The following is a 19,400-nucleotide window of genomic DNA, read 5'->3' as shown; positions in this document are numbered from 1 at the left end:
GGGCTTGCGTCTCAGATGCTTTGACTACAACTCTTTTTAGGGAAAACTATAAACTGTATGTTATGGATCTCCAATGGCCTTGGGGAACTACCCATGTTACTTTTTACATTATTTAATTTGCTTTAACAAAAGGGGGATGTAAAATAAAATGCATGGGAGACAGCTGGTCACCTGAACCCAACATAGAGCCATTATCCAGCATGCCACAGTTTTACAGTTACAGTGTACAGGTATAGATTACAGTGTACGGTCTGACTGGTTTCAGTATCACCATTTGCCAATGTAGTTAGTATACAGTAGCATGAATTAACTTTTACAATTATTACACTGTCATAGTATAGTAGCTCTGCAATTGAAGCCATTCACAGCAACTTTGTCAAAGCTATCATACTCCTTTCTCTTCAAATCGTATATATGTTTTTCCTAAATATTTCCATGGAGAGGAACATTGAGTATGAACTTAATATTTTGTATAATTTTCTCTGTCTATTTACTGTGTTCTGTTATATTTTTCATAGATGATGCTTATACTATGCACATGAACAGTATGTTGGTTACTTTTTCATGTTATTTAGATAGATATACCGGTATATTGTTTGCAAAGCTAAGAATGTTATTAGATACAACATGTAGCATGTTGTTTTACTCACAGATGCTAGGTTTGATGTGGTTACCTGGTATCTTTGTAACACCTCATTGTTTTTTCTTTGGAATCTATTAATATGACCATTTACCCTGTAGTTTTTAACTAGGGTTCATGACATTTTATCTGATCTTGCACTTTTAAAGGCCTGTCCACACGCAATGCAACTCTTTATTACTGCTTGCAACCATTATCCCCATATGGCACAGGTCAGCAACTGGTCTGTCCAGACTGCTAGAACAGATTTCCTGCAACTGGTTGGTGTGGACTGACCTTTAGTTGCTCTCAGGATAAGAGCTAAATGACTACAATTCAAATTGTGATATATACCTCATAATATATATCATTTATATACTGTACTGTTTAGCTAGCCTGGGGGACTCTGCTAGTCACATAATGCTGTCTTAATATGTTGTCTTCATTCATGTAACTCTTTAGTTTAGACAAAACCAGTAAGTATAAGGACACTCATACTGTAGGTACCAAGGTAATATAGGGACACTCATACTGTAGGTACCAAGGTAATAGGATGAATCCTTCCAAAATGAGACAGACTACGTCAGGGATGTAAAAAGATATACTGCAACCAAAAGGTTTATAACAAAAATGAACTGTTTTGTGTTTTGAGAGAACAATAAAACACATTTCCCAGGGAACATCAACGCATTAGATTACTGGTTCATAACCTCCATTTCATATTGTTTGATATTGATTCCACCAGAATACCCAATTAAACTGGTCACTGATGTATTTACCACTATCTGGTGGTATTTTCAGCTTCTTGCAAATTCAGAAGACTGGTGGAAATTGAGGTGAAGTCTGAGAACATTTGGTGGATTAGTGGAGAATGGCAAGAGACCGGGAAAATAGAAATGTGGTCGAATAGGAGAGAGTAGATTGTGACAAATGACGTGTTTCTGTGCACCAGCATGAAGTTCCATAGTAAAGATTGGATTAGATTGGCTATTTACTTTTGATTGATTGAATACTTTTAGTCAGAAATGCACAGTAAGACATTTGGGGTTCCATTGTGGTCCTATGTATTCAATTAATACACATTGCATATATTATTAACACATTAATTCATCAACAAATACAAATAACGTATGTATAAAGGAGAAAAAGGAACAATGTATGTGGTGAATGACGCCTATTTCTGCCTCCCCTTGTGGTCTCCTGAAACCAGTGATTCATATCCTTTAATGGATGGTGTCGGGGCATTCCACATTGTGGCGGCAGAGTAGTAGAATGAGAACTTTCCCATGTTTGGGGGACGTACAATGTGTGTCTTTCTCTCTGGTGTTATGGCTGTGGGTGTCACTTTGAGTATCTTAAATACCAATCCCATTGATATTTACTTACTTAGTCCTCTTCATCCAATGCTCAAGTAATGATCAGATAACTTATCGAGGAAAGCTTATTGTGATAGCCATGTTCAGTTTATGAGTGGACTGGTGAGTTCAAGGTTCAAGGTCTGAGAACCTGAAAATAAAAGATAGAGACCCTGAGAAGGCGAACATTGTGTGTCAGTAGAGATGTGTGAGATATACATTACAGAGTACACTAACAAGCAGCCAGGGGAGGAGGAGATAACAAGACTTCTCCTTTTACCAACTCTAGTCTTTGGAGGAGCTGACAGTCTGCCATGAAGAAGATACGGGCCAGCTAGAAAAGTGGTTATTTAAAGTGAGGAAGTTCCAGGGGGTCCCCAGCTAAATGATGGTTGGAAATTAAATGAACCCTTGTGGGTCTGTAACTCGGCTGTAGGCTACAAATGGTCAAATGGAACCAAAATTGAACCAATGGACCTGTTAGGGTCCATTGGTTCAATTTACACTCTCAGAGTTAAAATAACATTGATTATATAATAGCCTATAAATTGGGGACCCATCTATAGAAGTGCAATTAAATGGGGTCCGACCGTAGCCTAATGCATGTCAAACTGGGGGGTCCCTGATGGTTGAGAATCACTGCTATAACAGTACAAAAATCAAATGGGGGTCCGCGACTTGACATGAAAAAAGTTTGAGAACCACTGAGCTAGAAGACCACCACCATCATCTGGAGGCCACTCCCTCCACACTTGGTGGCGGCAGAGGTCTTTCTGCTGGGCTGCTGGGCTCACAGCCAGGGGACCGTCCATGTTTAAGGGAGTGGCCATTGGCCAAGTCATTCACATTCAAGCCCTGCCTTGCACTGGGACGGGACTGCGACGAGTAACGTAAAGATTGACATCAAAACAACAACGAAGGAACAAACAAAACTGGATGCACCGACATGCAACAGGGCTGACGGCGTCCCTTTTGGTTTAGTTCTTTACATATTTTTGTTTAGTTTTTGTGCAGCTTTTGAATCAGGCCGAGATAAATACATAAAAACATGCCTTCTATAAGACAGTTTAAGCTCACTTATGACCCCCTCAACGACCACGGGACGTTTTCGGAGGGCGACACCATCACGGGTAAAGTAACTGTGGAGCTGGAGAAGGACGTTAAAGTGGAGTCGCTGTTCGTCAAAGCCAAGGGCGACGCCAACACGCACTGGTCTGAGCGACACAACGACAAGAACTACAGTTACAGCGCGCACAGGAGGTTCTTCAAAGAGAAGCAGCCTCTGGTGGAGAAAGGTAGTCAATATTAGTATATACTGTACTAGGAGGCCATGAATGAATCAGTGGTGGGACAACATTCTGGAATGTTTTGTTAAACTAAGTAGTAAAAGACAAGTAGCAATATAGCCTACTGCAATGTATTGTAGAAATATAGGTCTGCTAAAAGTCAGAAATTCAAAAATGTAGGCTAGGCCTACTTGAGTAAAAGTATGCATGAAGGTTTTGGCGTCACAATGTACTTAAAAGTACCAAAACTAAAAGTGCAAAAAGGTTTGAAAATAGCAGAGCTACAAGCTCACAACGTGCAGTAGAGTAGTAGTAGTAGGCGTGTAACTACTACTCTATGCTACTACTACTACTACTACGTCTACTACTACTACTACTACTACTACAGGTGGCTTTCATTGCATGTTGCAGCAGCAGTTACTGTGTGGTGTGTGCAATGCCAACACATTCTCACCCCCAAGGTGTCCATGCATGTCCTGGAAGAATGTCTGCACTCTGCAGATTTTGTTGTGTTGAATTATCATGTTGTTGCTTGATTGATTGAATATTTTAATAGTTTGGAAAAAAGAAAAGCATAGATAAGTACAGATCTATAATAAATAAAAAAGGATGCTGAAAGCATTAAACCCAAGAAAGCAGCACTAGGGCTTGTTTCCATTAGTGTCCTTTGTTTTAAATTCATCCATCAGTCTTGTTTATACTGGCTAGGATAAGATTGGTTTAATCTCAACCATTTCTCCTGCAGATCATGTTCTTCCCAGAGGGATCCATCACTTTCCATTCTGCTTGAAGATTCCTGCGGGGTGAGTCAGAATTTGGTTGAAATGCTTACAACTTCAGTGATGTCATTACGTGCGCATCCCGCATCAAAAACTCATTCAAGTCACCCAGGGACTCATTACATTGAAAACCTAGTAACATCACTGCAACTTATTAGCAGATCATGCATTGTACTTGATAACAGAGAGCAGAATTAGAGTGTACATACAGATTTATCATAATATACAGTATGTCAGTGGTTCTCAACCTTTTCAGGCTGTGACCCGGCCCACAAATGAATCATTTTTTAACTGGGGAGGAGGCGGCTGATCTACAAGCGCACACCACCTCGCCCCCAAAGTGATGTGGGGGCCCCCCCTGGTCCAATTACAGCCTTCTGTAATGGCCTTGAAATATTATTGTAATCGAATTAACTATTATGAAACATCCTGGTCATATAGCATTAGAAACCCATCCTCATACACTAAGCTTCACAACTTTACAGTCTGTAACTTTGTTGCTGCTGTCAGATCACACTTGACATTTTTTGCTTCAGGGGGGGGGGGGGTGGGGGGGGGGTCCCTGGAACAAAATATGTTGAGGTGGAGGGTCCGCGGTCAATACATATCAATTTTGAGGGTCCTTGTCATGGAAAAGGTTTGAGCACCACTGATAAGTGCAATGTTTCTAGGAAACAGGATTTAGAGGATGGGCCTCAGGTCTAGGGGTGGGGCGGTATCAACATTTTGTTATCGCGGTTACCGTCCTCCCATTTACCACCGGTATTGCGGTAATTACCGCACCCCCGTAGGCCTATCTATTAATTAAGGTTCGGCGATAAGACAAAATATTCCTATCATCTGCCCAAAATTCGTCGCTCCACAGTCCTATAAGCCCGACTGCTCGAGTTCCCCGTACAGCACAGTGGGTCTGGCTTTTGAAAGTAGCAGATCTACAAGCTCACAATGCGTCGCGTTCGCAACGCGTTCTGAGCTTGTAGATCTTTGCAGTGTCGGGTTACTATAGTAACGTAGGCTACAGAGGCGTCAATTGGGTATGGCAAGCTATGGCACCTACAGTGCCTACAGCTACAGTGGGAAATAATAAAATGTACAACATCGTGCCTGTTGCTAAGGTATGGCAACATGACTGGTGTCTTGCACGCGCGCGAGGGTGCGCGTGCAAGACACCAGTCATGTTGCCATACCTTAGCTTTTGCTGAACTGACGCTACTGGGGCTTCAGACATGTACTGCACGCTGGTGAACAAACCAGATGAGACGGGTATAGTGATTGTGTACGGTCTGTGATTATGCAAACTCGCTTCTCCCCCGTTTTAAAACTCGCTCGTTCTCAATAAAAATAGCCTATTTTTTGTCTTTTTTGACCGCGGTAAGGACCCTGACACCGCGGTAGGCCGCGGTATACCGCGATACGGCGGTTACCGAACCCAGCCCTACTCAGGTCTTAATGGGTTAATGGATGCTGCACAACACCACTGCAGCACACATGTCTGTCCGTCCACTCCAGTCCAGTCCAGTCCAAACATCCACACCCTGAACAGGCACTGACTGCACATGACTGTTATCTACCGGTACAGCCTAGAAATATCGGCATGCAAGTGTGAGTGCATGCGCACCTGCATGCATGCATACTGTATGTCTAATTTACAGTTGAGTTTAGGTATTTTGTAGATGGCTCATATCCAGAGCGACTTAACAAAGTGCAAGACAAGTAAATGTCATGGACCCGAGTCAACAAACTAGTAACATCAAACCAAGCATCTGTCTACTCTAAACTATGTCATCTAAATAACATACTTGAGCCATTTTCAAGCCAAGTAACTGACCCGTTCCAAAATTGCCACGCCCTGAACAGTCACTGCTTTACGATGAAAACACGACTACCCTTTTTCACTGAAAAAATAAATAAAATAAAAACAAAATAAAGATTTCAGTAAGCTGTGATACTGAGACTAAATACAAAGACAATGTTGTCAACAAATAGAAACAAGACAAAGAAGTTAGGGAGGGACTAGTGAACAAGATATCCAGTAAGACAAGGCTGAAAATATCAGAGCTGCTGCGACGCAGAAGATAGTGAACTAAATAGTAGATTCAGTTGACTAAAATCTTATGATATTGAGTCAACTAATAACTAGACAAAAACATTTCAGATGTCTAGTAAAGACTAAAACTAAATGTAATTTTATTCAAAAATATTATGACTAAAACTAAATAAAAATGTGGTGTCAATATCAACGCTGCTCAGCATAAACAATAAACACGAAGTGTCTGGTTTATCGTTGCAGATCCATGCCGTCCTCCTTCAAAGGGACTTATGGGAAGATTGTGTACGACATCGAAGCTAAGATGACGAGGAGTTGGAGGATGAACGAAACCGATTCGAAGCACCTCAAATTCGTCTCCAAGGCTTTCCTCAACAACATTGGCCACCTGATGGTATGTAAATATTATGCTCCAGCTCATGTTGAGATGCTACAGGGTTTTTCTTAGGACACCACATTGGAGGGCATACCATTACATTAGTAAAGTTATACTTGATCCCCACAGGGGATTTGACACACCCTAGTTATAATTAGGAGCAGTCACGACCAATGAGCAGTGCTGGGAGAATACTTAGTACAGTATGTCACACATGCATGTCTTCTGGTGTAGGAGGAAATTGGACACAAGGAGAATATTGGTGCTGTACTGTAACATTTTGTGGGTTTATTTTTTCACCCGTAAATTAACGCCCCTACTTGATCATACTACACACGGCATAACACAAAAGCATCAAAAACAGCAGATCTACAAGCTTTGGAGCAATCACTTGAGAAATGACCACGTATGGGGTCGGGGAACTGACGCAGCAAGGAGGAGGCGATCAACATTAATCTTATACCGACGTTGCTTTCATACTGTATAGCTTTTTATTGCCTTGAACTAAAACAATATTTGACAGACATGACTAGCCTATCCATTTTACTGATGCTTTGGAATATGGGCTGGGATGCGATTAAAACAATTAATCGAATTAATTACAGGCTTTGTAATTAATTAATCGCAATTAATCACATTTTAATCGCGTATTAATATTTGACCCGAGAAGCATTTTTTTTTTCAAGTAAAACACATTTTGTTCCTATGAGTGAATCAACGAGTGAGTTTTTTAAATCTAAATTTTGCATCCACTGGGCCAAGCAAAGCGATCTGATCGGCTACTTCTCCCTTTGCGTTTGTTGTCTCTTCTTGGTTGGTGCATCGCTATGATCGGTATGCCCGAAACTGAAGGTTCTGTGGTGCAAAAACTAAGTGCGATTAAAATGCGTAATTATTTTTAATCGTGTTAATTTTCTGTAATTAATTAATCGCAATTAATCAGTTCCCAGCCCTAATCAGTCCCAGCCCTAATATATATATATATATATATATATATATATATATATATATATATTTGTCTACTGTCTCGGTACCTCTCCCCTCCACCCGCTCTAGAAGTAGTTCGCGAAAGTGTATTATTTTCTATTATGCTACAATTTCATCACTATTATTTATGATTAGACTGCAAAACAAATCTAGGTTGCTACTTATAGCCATTGCTAGCTTAAAGGTAAGGTCAATAATATGGGCAATATTGTAGTTGTGTTGGGCAGGGTAGGGGACTTAAAGACTTATTGTCGTGTTGTAATTTGACAGAAAGTGATGTGTTTCTTTTCAGTCGCCCCAATTTGGTTCTACGAATAAAGAGATGGGCATGTTCTCCAAAGGACAAGTACACATGGACGTAACTGTCGACAAGAGGGCTTATGCTCCAGGTAATGTCACCACAATTGTATAACTTCTGTATTCAGAATAGGGTCCATAGTAATTGATTTACTTGTTTCTACTGTAAAACCCTTTTTTCTTTATTCTTTTGGGGGGAGTGGCATAGCTACTGGCTAATTACCCTAGCTGTCAAACATTTTGCTAGGGATGTTGAATTTCAATATTTGGTGAAGAAATTGTTTGGTAAGGAATTTATTCCAAGATTTGACAGGTATTCTGCTAATTTCCCCTGACTATAATAATATTAATAAGGGTAATAATAATAATAGAAATAAATGTAATTAGTTACAAGTTACAGTTAATGTTCTCTCCCAACAGGTGATACTGTGAACATTGTTGCCAAAGTTAAAAACGCGTCGTCCAAGGACGTGACCCCTAAGTTTCAGTTGAAGCAGAAGAGGTTGTTCCACGCCCAGGGCAAGGTCAAGTACGAAAGCACCGTGTTGAGCAAAGTGGTGGCAGACGTCATCAGTCCCAACACGGAGGAGACACAATCCATCACGTGTAAAATGCTGCTCGGCCCTGACATCACCCAGACCATCCAGAACTGTGACATCATCACCCTGGATTACGAAATAAAGGTACAGGCCGTGGTGGAAGAAGTACCAGGGTTCCCACGGTCATGAAATTCCTGGAAATATTTTGAAATTAGAAAAATATTTTTCCAGTACTGGAAACGTTTTGGAATTTATCAAGGGTCCTGGAAGGTCCTGGAAAAAATAGCTATGCATTGTCTTTGGTTATTGATTTTGTTGTAAAAAAGAAATTGTGAAAATAGCCGATCTACGCGAGGCGTTGTGAGCATGTAGATCTGCGATTTTCACAATAGAACCGTGTTATACAAAATTCCTCAACTCTTAGTGCTCGTCAGGGTGGGGGGGGGGGTCCCCAGTTAAAATAGGATTATTTCGGGGGTCACGGCCTGAAAAGGTTGAGAACCACTGGCATACACTACCTGTCTTTGGGCATTGCACATAGGAGTAAGCGACCTGTTATTGAGCTGAATTATTGTTATATAGTCCTGGAAATTGGGTTAAATATTCAGGAAAAGTTTTGGAAATTAATTGGTAAAATGTGTGGGAACCCTTAAGTACTCAAATATCTTACTTGAGTAAAAGTATCAATACTGCCATGTAGAAACACCCTGTTAGGGTGCCCTCAGTCAGACCAAAATACCTATGAGAGTGGAATCCGGGTTCCGCCAATGCATTTCAATGAGAAAGGGGCAGTTTCATGTCAGTGGAGGATATCTGCGCTCCGCGCAGACCTTGCGTTTATGCTGGAGCAAAGAAATTCTCCACGCAGATTCTGGTTTCCCCCCTCTGTCCAATCGGGTGAGTCGAAGGCGTAACATTCTGAGAATCAGGAAGGGACTGGGAGATGTTTTGTTTTGAAGAGTCTCATGATGCACCCAAACTCTTCTCTTTTTAGCTTGTTGCATCTCCCCTTCCAATAAAGCAAGGGCGAGTACCCTTCGCCTGTCCATTATAGAGTTGACATGTAAAAGATGATGATAATAAAGCCTATTAAATTGATGACCTGGCAAGTCGCAACGTAACCTGGCTAACGTACCTCTGCAGACAAAGGATTGCTACGCTAGGCTACAGGCTACAGGAAGGGAGGGTGGCGCGGGAAGTGAGTGACAGACGCGTCACTGGTTTTGGGACGGAATACACTCTCTACGTTTTTAGCCAGCCGTGCACCAGAAGAGTTTATCCACTGACGACCATGTTTTGGTCTGAGGGCACCCTCACAAGTGAAAGTCCGGTGTTCAAAATGTACTTGAGTAAAAGTACAAAAGTATTGGCATCAAAATATAGTACTGAAAGGAAAAGTAAGCATTATGCCGAATGTCCCATTTTGTAAGTTTTCAAAAGTATACTGCAAAGTGTACTGCATCTTGTATAAAATCTAAATTGACACATAACATCTAAATTGACACATAAAATCTAAATTGACACCATGACCATAATACACCACAAAAGTAAGGCTAAAATGTTAATAGGACACAAATAAGAGCATTTTGGAATCATGTATAAAGTAAATACAATCTAAACAAAACAAATAACTGATTCAAGTCTCGTAAAAGGGTATGAATCAAATATCTATTGTGCAGCAAAGTGGTTTGAGATTTTAGGGAACTGAAAGGAGTTGCTAAGCGGATGTGAAAGAATTAAGGCCACAAATCTTTCAGATGTTTAGGATTGAGTTACAGAGACACACAGAATGGTCCACAATAAACTTGACATTTTGACTTGTAAATGCAAAAGAATACATATAAAATACACCACAATAATATACCATATAACATAGTAAAGGTATACGTATAGAAAATATTAATTTAAGGAATATAGAGTCAGTCATTGCAAAGAGTATTGGCCATGATGAGAAAAGTTAACTGTACATCTGTCCAAAGTGTCCATCCATGGTGACACACAGAAACACCTAAATGAAACATCTGTTATTACCTTCAGCTGTGTTTACATTATTAAATTATCTGCTGTAAAGAGGGTTCATTCTCAGCATCAGTGTGTCTCATATACAGCTTTGGTTTAATCATTTTTGTTGGCATAAGCAGGACACCTGGTGGTCAAAGATGTAATGCACATGCTAAGAGACATACAAGAAACTTTCAGAGGCAAATGTAAACAGGAAATAAAGGAAAGCAGAACAATGCAAGTAGGGAATTCTTCTTTTTGTTTTTATCAGGAAGCTGGTCCGGGCTCGGTTCCAAGTATAGAAAGGCATTTGAAACATTTACTTTCCATTTTTGAGTAAGAAAAAACCTGAGGGAATGTGAGCTGACGTCTGCACTTCTTTCTCCTTAACACTTTTACCAGCTTGGACAGTAACGCGTCGATGAGACATAAGAAATTGTATTATTAATCTGCTTCTGTATCCGTAGGCATATCTGGACATCAGCTTTGCTTCGGATCCAGAGGTCAAGTTCCCTGTGGTCCTCCTTCCTCTCGGATACACAGATCTCTGCGCCCACCCGGGGGGCCCGCCAGGGGCCTTCGGGGGGCCGACCAGCACCGATTTCCCCCCTCCTGCTTTTCCTCAGGGCCCATATCCGCCCGCACCCCCGGGTCAGGTTCCGTATGGCCCATATCCCGCTGGACCCCCAGGTCAGGTGGCGTATGGACCCCCAGGTCCGGGTGCGTATGGACCCCCAGGTCCGGGTGCGTATGGCTACCCAGCAGCTGCCCCCGGCTACCCAGCAGCTGCCCCCGGCTACCCAGCAGCTGCCCCCGGCGCCCCACCTATGTACGCAGGCGCACCACCTATGTATGGCCCGCAGCCGGGCATGTACCCGGCTCCGCCCGGCGCCACCATGGCCGGGGGTTATAACAACCCGCTGCCGACGCAGCCGTCTCCTTACGGCTCTCCGTTCACCTCGTCTTCGACGTCTCCGGTGAAGCATCCTCCTCCTCCTCACGCCAACGCCTTCCCGCCGCCTCCTCCCTCTGCCCCGGCCCTCCCCCAGAAGTCGGACCTGTCCCCGCCCACCACCCAGCTGTACAACATGAACCTGTCGGACGCGTCGCCCGCCTCCGCCCCGTCGTACTACAGCCTGTCCGACGCGTCCCCCTCCGCGCCGCCGGCGTTCAACCTCCCGGACATGATGAACACCAACTTCCTGTCCGGGGAGGAAGTGCCTCCGTCTTACACGTCACTTTACCCGTCGCCGCCTTCTTCTGATGCCACCACTGCATCCGATGAAAAGAAGTAGTGTTTCTCAGTGGTATACTGGGGTTAAAGGAGTAGTTCAACTAAGAAATATATTGTTTTGGGTGAACTTACTACTGCTTTGAGCTTGGGCTATGTCGCTTTACTGAAAAGAACGGACGTAGCAACTTGAAGGTCGGTTCTTGTCGCCAAGCGACATCGTCGCACAGAGTGGTTAGTGTGAAACCATGTGGCCTTGTATCACTTATCACCCACAGGCATTGATGTTGTCACCTTCTTGTTATTGTCATATGAATCCGTTCATTATTTTGGAATTGTATACATTACAATAATATACAGTATATACGTGGTATATTATGACCGTATGGGTCAATAAATGTACCGTTTTCGACTTTTACGCAGAGGCCACCATGAATCATAATGTCTTTTTATCCAGCAGCTACTGTACCGTGAATGTCTGTGATGTTTATTATCCGCTGATAAGCTACCTTGATGTTTATTATCTGCCCACTTAGACAGGAGCCGGGTCTTGGGCAAAAGTCATAATGATGCTCCGGAAAATGTTGTGTGTGCATTTACCTCTCACCTACACTGACCGATATCTAGCCTACGGATACCTGATCTGCAGTTATCACTTAACAGATTAGAACTATGTTGCAAACCTTTGTTGTTTAATCCAGTGTTTCTGGTCAACAAGTGACATTGTCATACTACAGCATGGGTTTTCAACAGGGGGTTCTCAAGTTCTAAGTCTGTGATAGGATATTATTTTTACATTAACCACTTGAACCCTAGCATCCCTATTTTGAGGAGAACCTTAGCCAACAATAGCAGATCTTTACAAGCTCACAATGCCTCACACTGTGAGACATCGTGAGCTTGTAGCCATACCAAGGAAGATGCCTATAAAGGTAACTTTATAGTCTGTTAGGGTGCATTTACCTTAACTCTAAATATATACATTTTTTTATCGTACTAACTTGAGTCAATCCGCACCACAACTATAACTACAGCAGCCGAGAACGAGAATCATTATCATAATCATACTCCATCCATTTGCAGGCTGTCGTCATGTCAAACATGTTCAACAGGTTGAAAATATTTACAGAACATTTAACGTTTACCATTCAGGTGTGGATGCTCATTGCTCAGATGCGACTGTGGCGTGCCACGTAACACTGCAGATAGGAGGGAGTGGAGGGCAGAGATCCAGGAGTCATGAGTTGGTGTCGACTACTAGTCAACACTAGGCCTGTGAATCGAATGAACGACTCGATTCCGATTCTTGGGGCTCATTTGATTCAAAATAGATTCTCATTCATGAATTATTTCCATCAGTTTGACCTATTTTAATTCACACATAATGTTGTCATCTGGACTTTAACAGCCAAGTGTAGCCTTCTTATTGCCAACAGCTCAAACAAAAAAGGATTTAATGCCAGAGAGGGTCGCTTGTAAGAATTATTGGCTTTGATGGCATCTTAGATTAGGTGTAGTTCTATTACTTGCTGAAACACACCATAATTGCCTTGATGCAGGTAACATTAACTAGTGCCAACAAGCCTCAGAAAACAACATAATTGCCTTGATGCAAGTACCATTAACTAGCATTAACTAACTAACTTTTCCTCCTAAAGCCCTTGAAATTAACAGAAGACATGAATGATCATGTTTACTGTGATTGTGGTAAGCTTAAATTTCAGATTAAAATAGTTTTTAATCAATTTTTGGAAATTGTGAATTGATTCTGGATCGTTGATAATAAGAACACCCCTAGTCCACACCCTTGCCTTGCATTATGATTTCATTATCTTTACAATTATCATTCTTGGTGTGGACGGCCCTTTTGCAGTCAGGTCACATGTTCCAACAGTCAGGTCACATGTTCCAACAGTCAGGTCACATGTTCCAATGGCCCTTATGGGAAATGGTGTCATGTTTTCCGGTTTGGACAGACACGGAGGTTCCACAGAAAAGGCCCCCTTTATTACATGAAATGTAGAAAGGAGGAAACAGGAAGAACGTACAGTTTTGAAATGTGAACACCATGAGATGATACTTTGGATGTACAGATCCAGCCTAGTGTACTGTACTACCCCTTTTTCATGTGAAATATACTTTTACAGAAAAACATTGTTGCCATTCTTTAAAAGCAAAACATCACTTCCAGGAACAGCCTTATGTTTTTATTGGGCCATGTCACATTGAGGTCAACCTATGATGACCTTGTCTCATGTTTGTGGCCATTTTACACACTTCACACTTTGTTTATCAAAGTGCATGGTGTTTTCCTGTATTCTGTCTTGGTAAAATTAAATTCCTGTTTGATTCTGATATTGATCACAGAAGAGTATAGCTGCACACTCGTAGCTGCCGATGCAATCTTTTTATTACACAGAAAGGACCAACGTTTGTTCTTATAACCCTGAAGAAGGCAGCTTGTCTGTCCCAAACGTTGGTCCTTTCTGTGTAATAAAAAGTTTGCATCGGAAGCTATGAGTGCGGCTCTACTCTTCTATGATTAGTTTCTGTTCCGTTGGCACCTCATAAGGACTGGTGTGCTGTGCACTTTCTGATATTAGTGATTTGGATAAGTGTGGGAGTCGTATGTTTTAAATGTAGATAATGTATATATATAGATGTATTAGTTAAAACTAATTAGCATCCCCCTCTGCGGTCACCCCATGATCATCTTTAGTTTGCACCGAAATACTGATGAATTAATAAATAATTTGATAAACAATAAACGTGTTCGAAAAGGAGTAGGAATAATGATGCCTATTTATTCCTTACCCCAGTTCACATACTAGGTGCATGATACTGGTTTTAACTATACTAACCACTATATTTTCCATGTGAGATATGAATAAATGTCTTGTTGTTTGTTGGTGCATATTCTCAGTAAGAAAGCCTTAAATTCATTCGCTCTTTTGTGAACCAGCAAGTCCTCCATAAAGAGCTGGACGCTCGCCCCACCCAGCGGTTCTTGTGTTCTTGTATTCGTTTTACTGAGGTTAAGGCTAGAAAAATATGTTTAGGATTAGGCATAATTTTACAGAGGTTATAAGTTTAGGAATACCTGGTTGCGATCATTCAGACGTTGCCGTATTTGACCAGGGGCGAGCATTCTTGTATTCCTGTAGCATTTACAGTACCCATGTTGTTTCTATTTTACTTGTCTAGTACATTGGAAATTGTATGAATGTATTTACAGTATTACTGATCACTCCCCATTTGTACTCGAAGGACTACACTGGAAATATATGCTCTCAGGCTTTTTTTATCCTTTCGACAGATACAAATTATGTTTGCATTTTTGTCAATAAAAACAATCAATCTATGATATGTCTTTGAATCTAATATTTAAAGCCAATGCTATTTTTGTGTGAACTATCTAAAGCTGATCGTGTGTGTGTGTGTGTGTGTGTGTGTGTGTGTGTGTAAAAATAAAATATTGCCAAATTAACTGAAAGGATGACTTGACCACTTTTCATGTAACGGCTGAGGCAGTGAGTCACTCTGCTACATATATTATCGCAAAAACAATGGCTTCCATTATAGAATGGTGACTTTTCAGGAGTAGAAAGCCTGCTGTTTCTATTAGCTTGGATTCCCCATCGATGATGTCAGTGTCACTGGTAGACGGGTTTCTGAAATGCCCACAGCCCTCCTATGAGACCGTTTACACCGTTTAAATGTGGAAGTGGAACATAAGATTTCCATGGATTGTGAAATCTTAAGTTGTTTGAGTTGGGGCCACATGATGACGACAGAGCTTTGTATGTACTGAAGGCTATATGTACTGAAGGACACCATGGTAGGCCTACGCCCTTAGGTTACATAGATTTCGTGTTTTCCAAACAGTTATGCCTTCAGTGAAAGATCCTTCAAGGGGCGATCCAGTCACAGGGAGAGTCACGTTCCAGCTGGAAAGAAATAAAAGAGAAAGTACCTGTTGCCATAGGCTACTGCCAATTAATAGTTTATTTTGATACTCTTTGAACAATGCACGGTGAGACATTAAGGTATAGACAGAAGCTTGTATCTTATTAGTGCCTATCCTTTCAACATTTTGTTACTTTTTATTTTAACCACTGTAGCCCAGTGGTTCTCAAACATTTTGAGCTCAAGGCACCCCGTACACATATTTTTTCATCCAAGCAAGGCAACATTTGATAACTTTTCTCTGCAGATCAGGCATATTGGCATGGGAGATATCTAACCGCACAGCAGATGGGGTGGGGTGGGACTTGGGCCCATAGCATTTACTGTAGCAATCGCCTTCCCCAATGACCGTCCATACATGAAAGCTAGATAGCATTTTTATTTCATATAAAGCTTTTTTATTGATTAGGTGCTCGGTCTACCTACGTATTTTTTTCTAGATTGATATTTCTATATATTTGATGTTGATGTATTGATGTATTGCTTATTGTTTTGATGCATTACCTTACTTATTGTAAGTCGCTCTGGATTAAGAGCGTCTGCTAAATGCCTAAATTGTAAATTGCTGCTCCTGGCTAATCAGACAAGGCCTCCAAAGTCAGTTACAGAATGGGTGTAAAGTTATTTGTTCTCTTATGAAACCTCCATATTTCTTTTTGATCTCCTCTATATCTGTAGCCATTTATATCTCTATAGCCATCTATATCTGCTAACAGGTAGAAAACGTGAGACTAACCTTTTCGGTTAGAACCAACTGATTGAAATGAAAATTGTACTTTAGATGGATAACTTTGGACTTTAATTGGTACATTCCAAATATTATGAAAGCATTCCGCAGCAGCCCTGGAGTGGTCTCACGGCACCCTATCCACATGATCACAGATATGATCCACATAGGCATGAAAGTTGGGCATCACTTCCTGTTCCTCTTAGCTGTAGCATAACTCCTGTCCTGTGTTTCATTCTGACTGGTTGCTGTTGCTGCTGTGAGCCTTGCACCTGGGACACCTGAATCTTTCTATGGTGATTACTTGGTGTTTGTTTGAATCAGCAGTGAGTTCCTAGGGAAACTTGTGGATATGGGGAATTTTACAGGGCTGGAACTAAGGGCCCACGGCCCTGCATGGCAACAGGTGGGCACTCTCCCACTCTGTGATGCGATTGGCCCGGTGCGCCCAAACCCTGTTTTCACTGGTTCTGAGAGCGGCGGCATCCAAAGAGGAAGCTAAATGTAAATGTAACTGACTTTTGTCCAACCTTATAAAACAACCATGAAAAAACCTGCAAACTATAACATCCTGACCTGCATAATATTCTCAAAAGTAAGCATAGGTCTACAACTTGAGTGACAAGTGGGTTACTGGAGAACTAGGCACTTGAGAGAATTGGGAACTTTTTCTAGAGAACTGGGCCCTTGAGAATCAGAATCAGTGTTATTGTCACATCACAGGTTTACAGGTGTAAACAGTAAATGAAAAAAAGGAAAAAAAAACATTTGGGGGAAACCAGACACTATTTTGAGAGGAGAATTGGGCATTATTAGGCTACTTGGGGAGAACTGGGCACTATTTCCTTTTATTAATACATTTTCAATGAAAAGTATGTGTAATAAAGTCATGTTCATTCATTAAAACCCCTTATATTGGGCTATATTACTCCACTCCACCTTTAACCACACTTTTATTAATTATTAGCTTATTACATATTTTGTTCATCAAAAGTGCCAGTTTGTGCCAGTTGACATAAACGAGAATAAAGCGTATTGCCATGAAATGCAACTGTTTGTCTCTTTTATCTGCGTGGTATCAAAAATAACTAGAAGCAGTGCTCTTCCGAGCACAGGTCTCCACCAGGCTGTGCGTCCTGGTGGTGCTACTGTATAAATAATAGGCCAATGTAAAAAGGGTGGCATATGTTCTTCACCTTAGACCAGTGGCGTAGCTAGGGGTAGGAAAGTTAGACTGAGGTAAGGGGGCCCAAGGTGCCAGAGGCCCTCGAAAAGTCTGGATTAAAACTCTTTTTCCCCCAATAATAATAATTATTATTATGATGTTTATCATTTGTGTCTAAAAACTTAAAATTACTGCTGGAATAAAACCAATGAGCGATACAATTTAAATAATTGAGGGTCCCTATATTATATACTCACCCCTTACAAAGCTAAAATGGTTTCTCCTGCTTTCACGTTGTTTTGAGACCTATAGTAGCTTTGCGGTTTGTGCGTCCGCTTGCATCATGTTATGGTTGTGAAACTTAGGTGTGCTCTACAGGATAATTATGATCATCTGAAGTAAATGGAAAAGTCTTTTCATTGGCCCTGCAAACATAAGATCAACTCTCACGTTCTGTTCGCCCCACCCTCCCCCGGTCCTGACTGTAAAGCAGCTTCTTCAGCACACAACAGCATGCATTGAACAGAGACAGGGAGAGGGAGAAAAAAAAAAAAAAAAAGACTGCAAACATAAGATCAACTTTCAGGTTCTGTTCGCTCCACCCTCCCCCGGCTTCTTCCACACACAACACGCATTGAACAGAGACAGGGAGAGAGAGAAAAAAAGATGTGACATAGAGTAGCATGTTTCATTACTGTAAACTGAGAGGAGAGCTTGACTGTTTACACTCAAGGAAGCAGCTGATGTCTGTGGGTAAGCATGCAACAGAAAATCTTCTCCCCTCTTCCTTCTTCCTTCTTTATCCAACACCATTAAGCAATAAGCATGGATATCGTTTTAAGCACAAACGCAAGTGTTTCGAACGAAACACCTGTTTGCTAAGTTCTGGAAGGAAGCACTCCCAAACTAGTGACATGATCAGTTGATCACAATCGCATCATGTTATGAATGTATGTAGGTTCCCAAATCAAAGTGAAAAATGGTTTGGTTTGTTGCAACAATGACTAGTTATCTAAAGTATGGTAATAGTGTCAAGTAGTGTGAGGATTAATGTCAGAGTGTTTGTGTTTGAGCGCCTCATTGCGGCCGCTGCAGAGTTCATGTGCAACCTCTTCCAGAGAGAGATGGAGACATTAGAAACTCTGCTGGAGAAACAAGACAAACTGCTGGATGTCCCTAGTAATAACAATAATTGTATAATATCCCATCATCTATCTAGTAGTCATATGATTATGTCATACAAAAATAACAATCTAGGCATCACAATATTTTTGTTTCAGTCAGTCACAGTACGCTATTATCGTTTTGTGAACTCCCAAAATGTTCACAGGATCTTGCTGTAGATTAAACACACTGACTGACTTTGCTGTTAAAACAATGTATGTGCATACACACAGACACAGTACACACAAGAATGTCCTGTTATGCCATTCTCATATAGCCTTATTTGATCTAGCCTGTTATACAGTAGATGTATTCTCAGATCATTATATCCAACCCTTGTTTTCCATAGTTTAGCTAACTAGCCAAAGTTCTGATTGCATGCAGACTCATTTTTGCATGTAGGCTAATCATGTTCATACTTCACCCAATCTGAATAGTCCTATACTGCTTATTTTTTCTCCTATTCTACTTCCTATGTATAGCCTATATGCTTCACTCCTCATGTGCATTTGCTTGAGCACTGCTGCTATTGATTAGTGATTGTATATTCTGCACAACACCTGCACATATTTAAGCTGCTACTAACAATACAATGTAGTGTTTTATTGTTATACTGTTTTATATTGGCTTGCATGGGAGGCTGGGCTCAAGTCAGAGTTCTGGTGTCTCATTCACTTGCTGGTGATGATGGTGGTCTGCACTTTTTATTTCATGGGACTGTTGTGGATTATACTGTATTAATAATACAGTAGCTGTATCTGAGTGTGCATGTAATGGATGATTATGTGTAGTGATCATGGTTAGATCAAGTTAAAATTCCTGGACTTTGTTTCAAGAGCTAGCATTGTCAAATTGTTACAC

The 19,400-nt window shown here is 41.2% G+C and overlaps 1 protein-coding gene across 1 annotated transcript; it reads left to right on the top strand.

Moving 5' to 3' along the window:
• Positions 1–2,900: 2,900 nt before the first annotated feature.
• LOC308296051 (arrestin domain-containing protein 3) lies at positions 2,901–12,600 on the top strand. Its single transcript, XM_080739168.1, has 6 exons — positions 2,901–3,269; positions 4,006–4,063; positions 6,330–6,480; positions 7,742–7,838; positions 8,167–8,429; positions 10,754–12,600. The coding sequence occupies exons 1-6, from the start codon at positions 3,023–3,025 to the stop codon at positions 11,579–11,581; spliced, it is 1,644 nt and encodes a 547-aa protein (XP_080595294.1). The 5' UTR covers positions 2,901–3,022; the 3' UTR covers positions 11,582–12,600.
• The last annotated feature ends 6,800 nt before the right edge of the window (positions 12,601–19,400 follow it).

This window comes from Nannobrachium achirus (assembly GCF_963921795.1).
Source record: "Nannobrachium achirus genome assembly, chromosome: 12".
Lineage (NCBI taxonomy): Eukaryota > Metazoa > Chordata > Actinopteri > Myctophiformes > Myctophidae > Nannobrachium > Nannobrachium achirus.
This window is presented reverse-complemented; position numbering and strand designations above follow the sequence as displayed.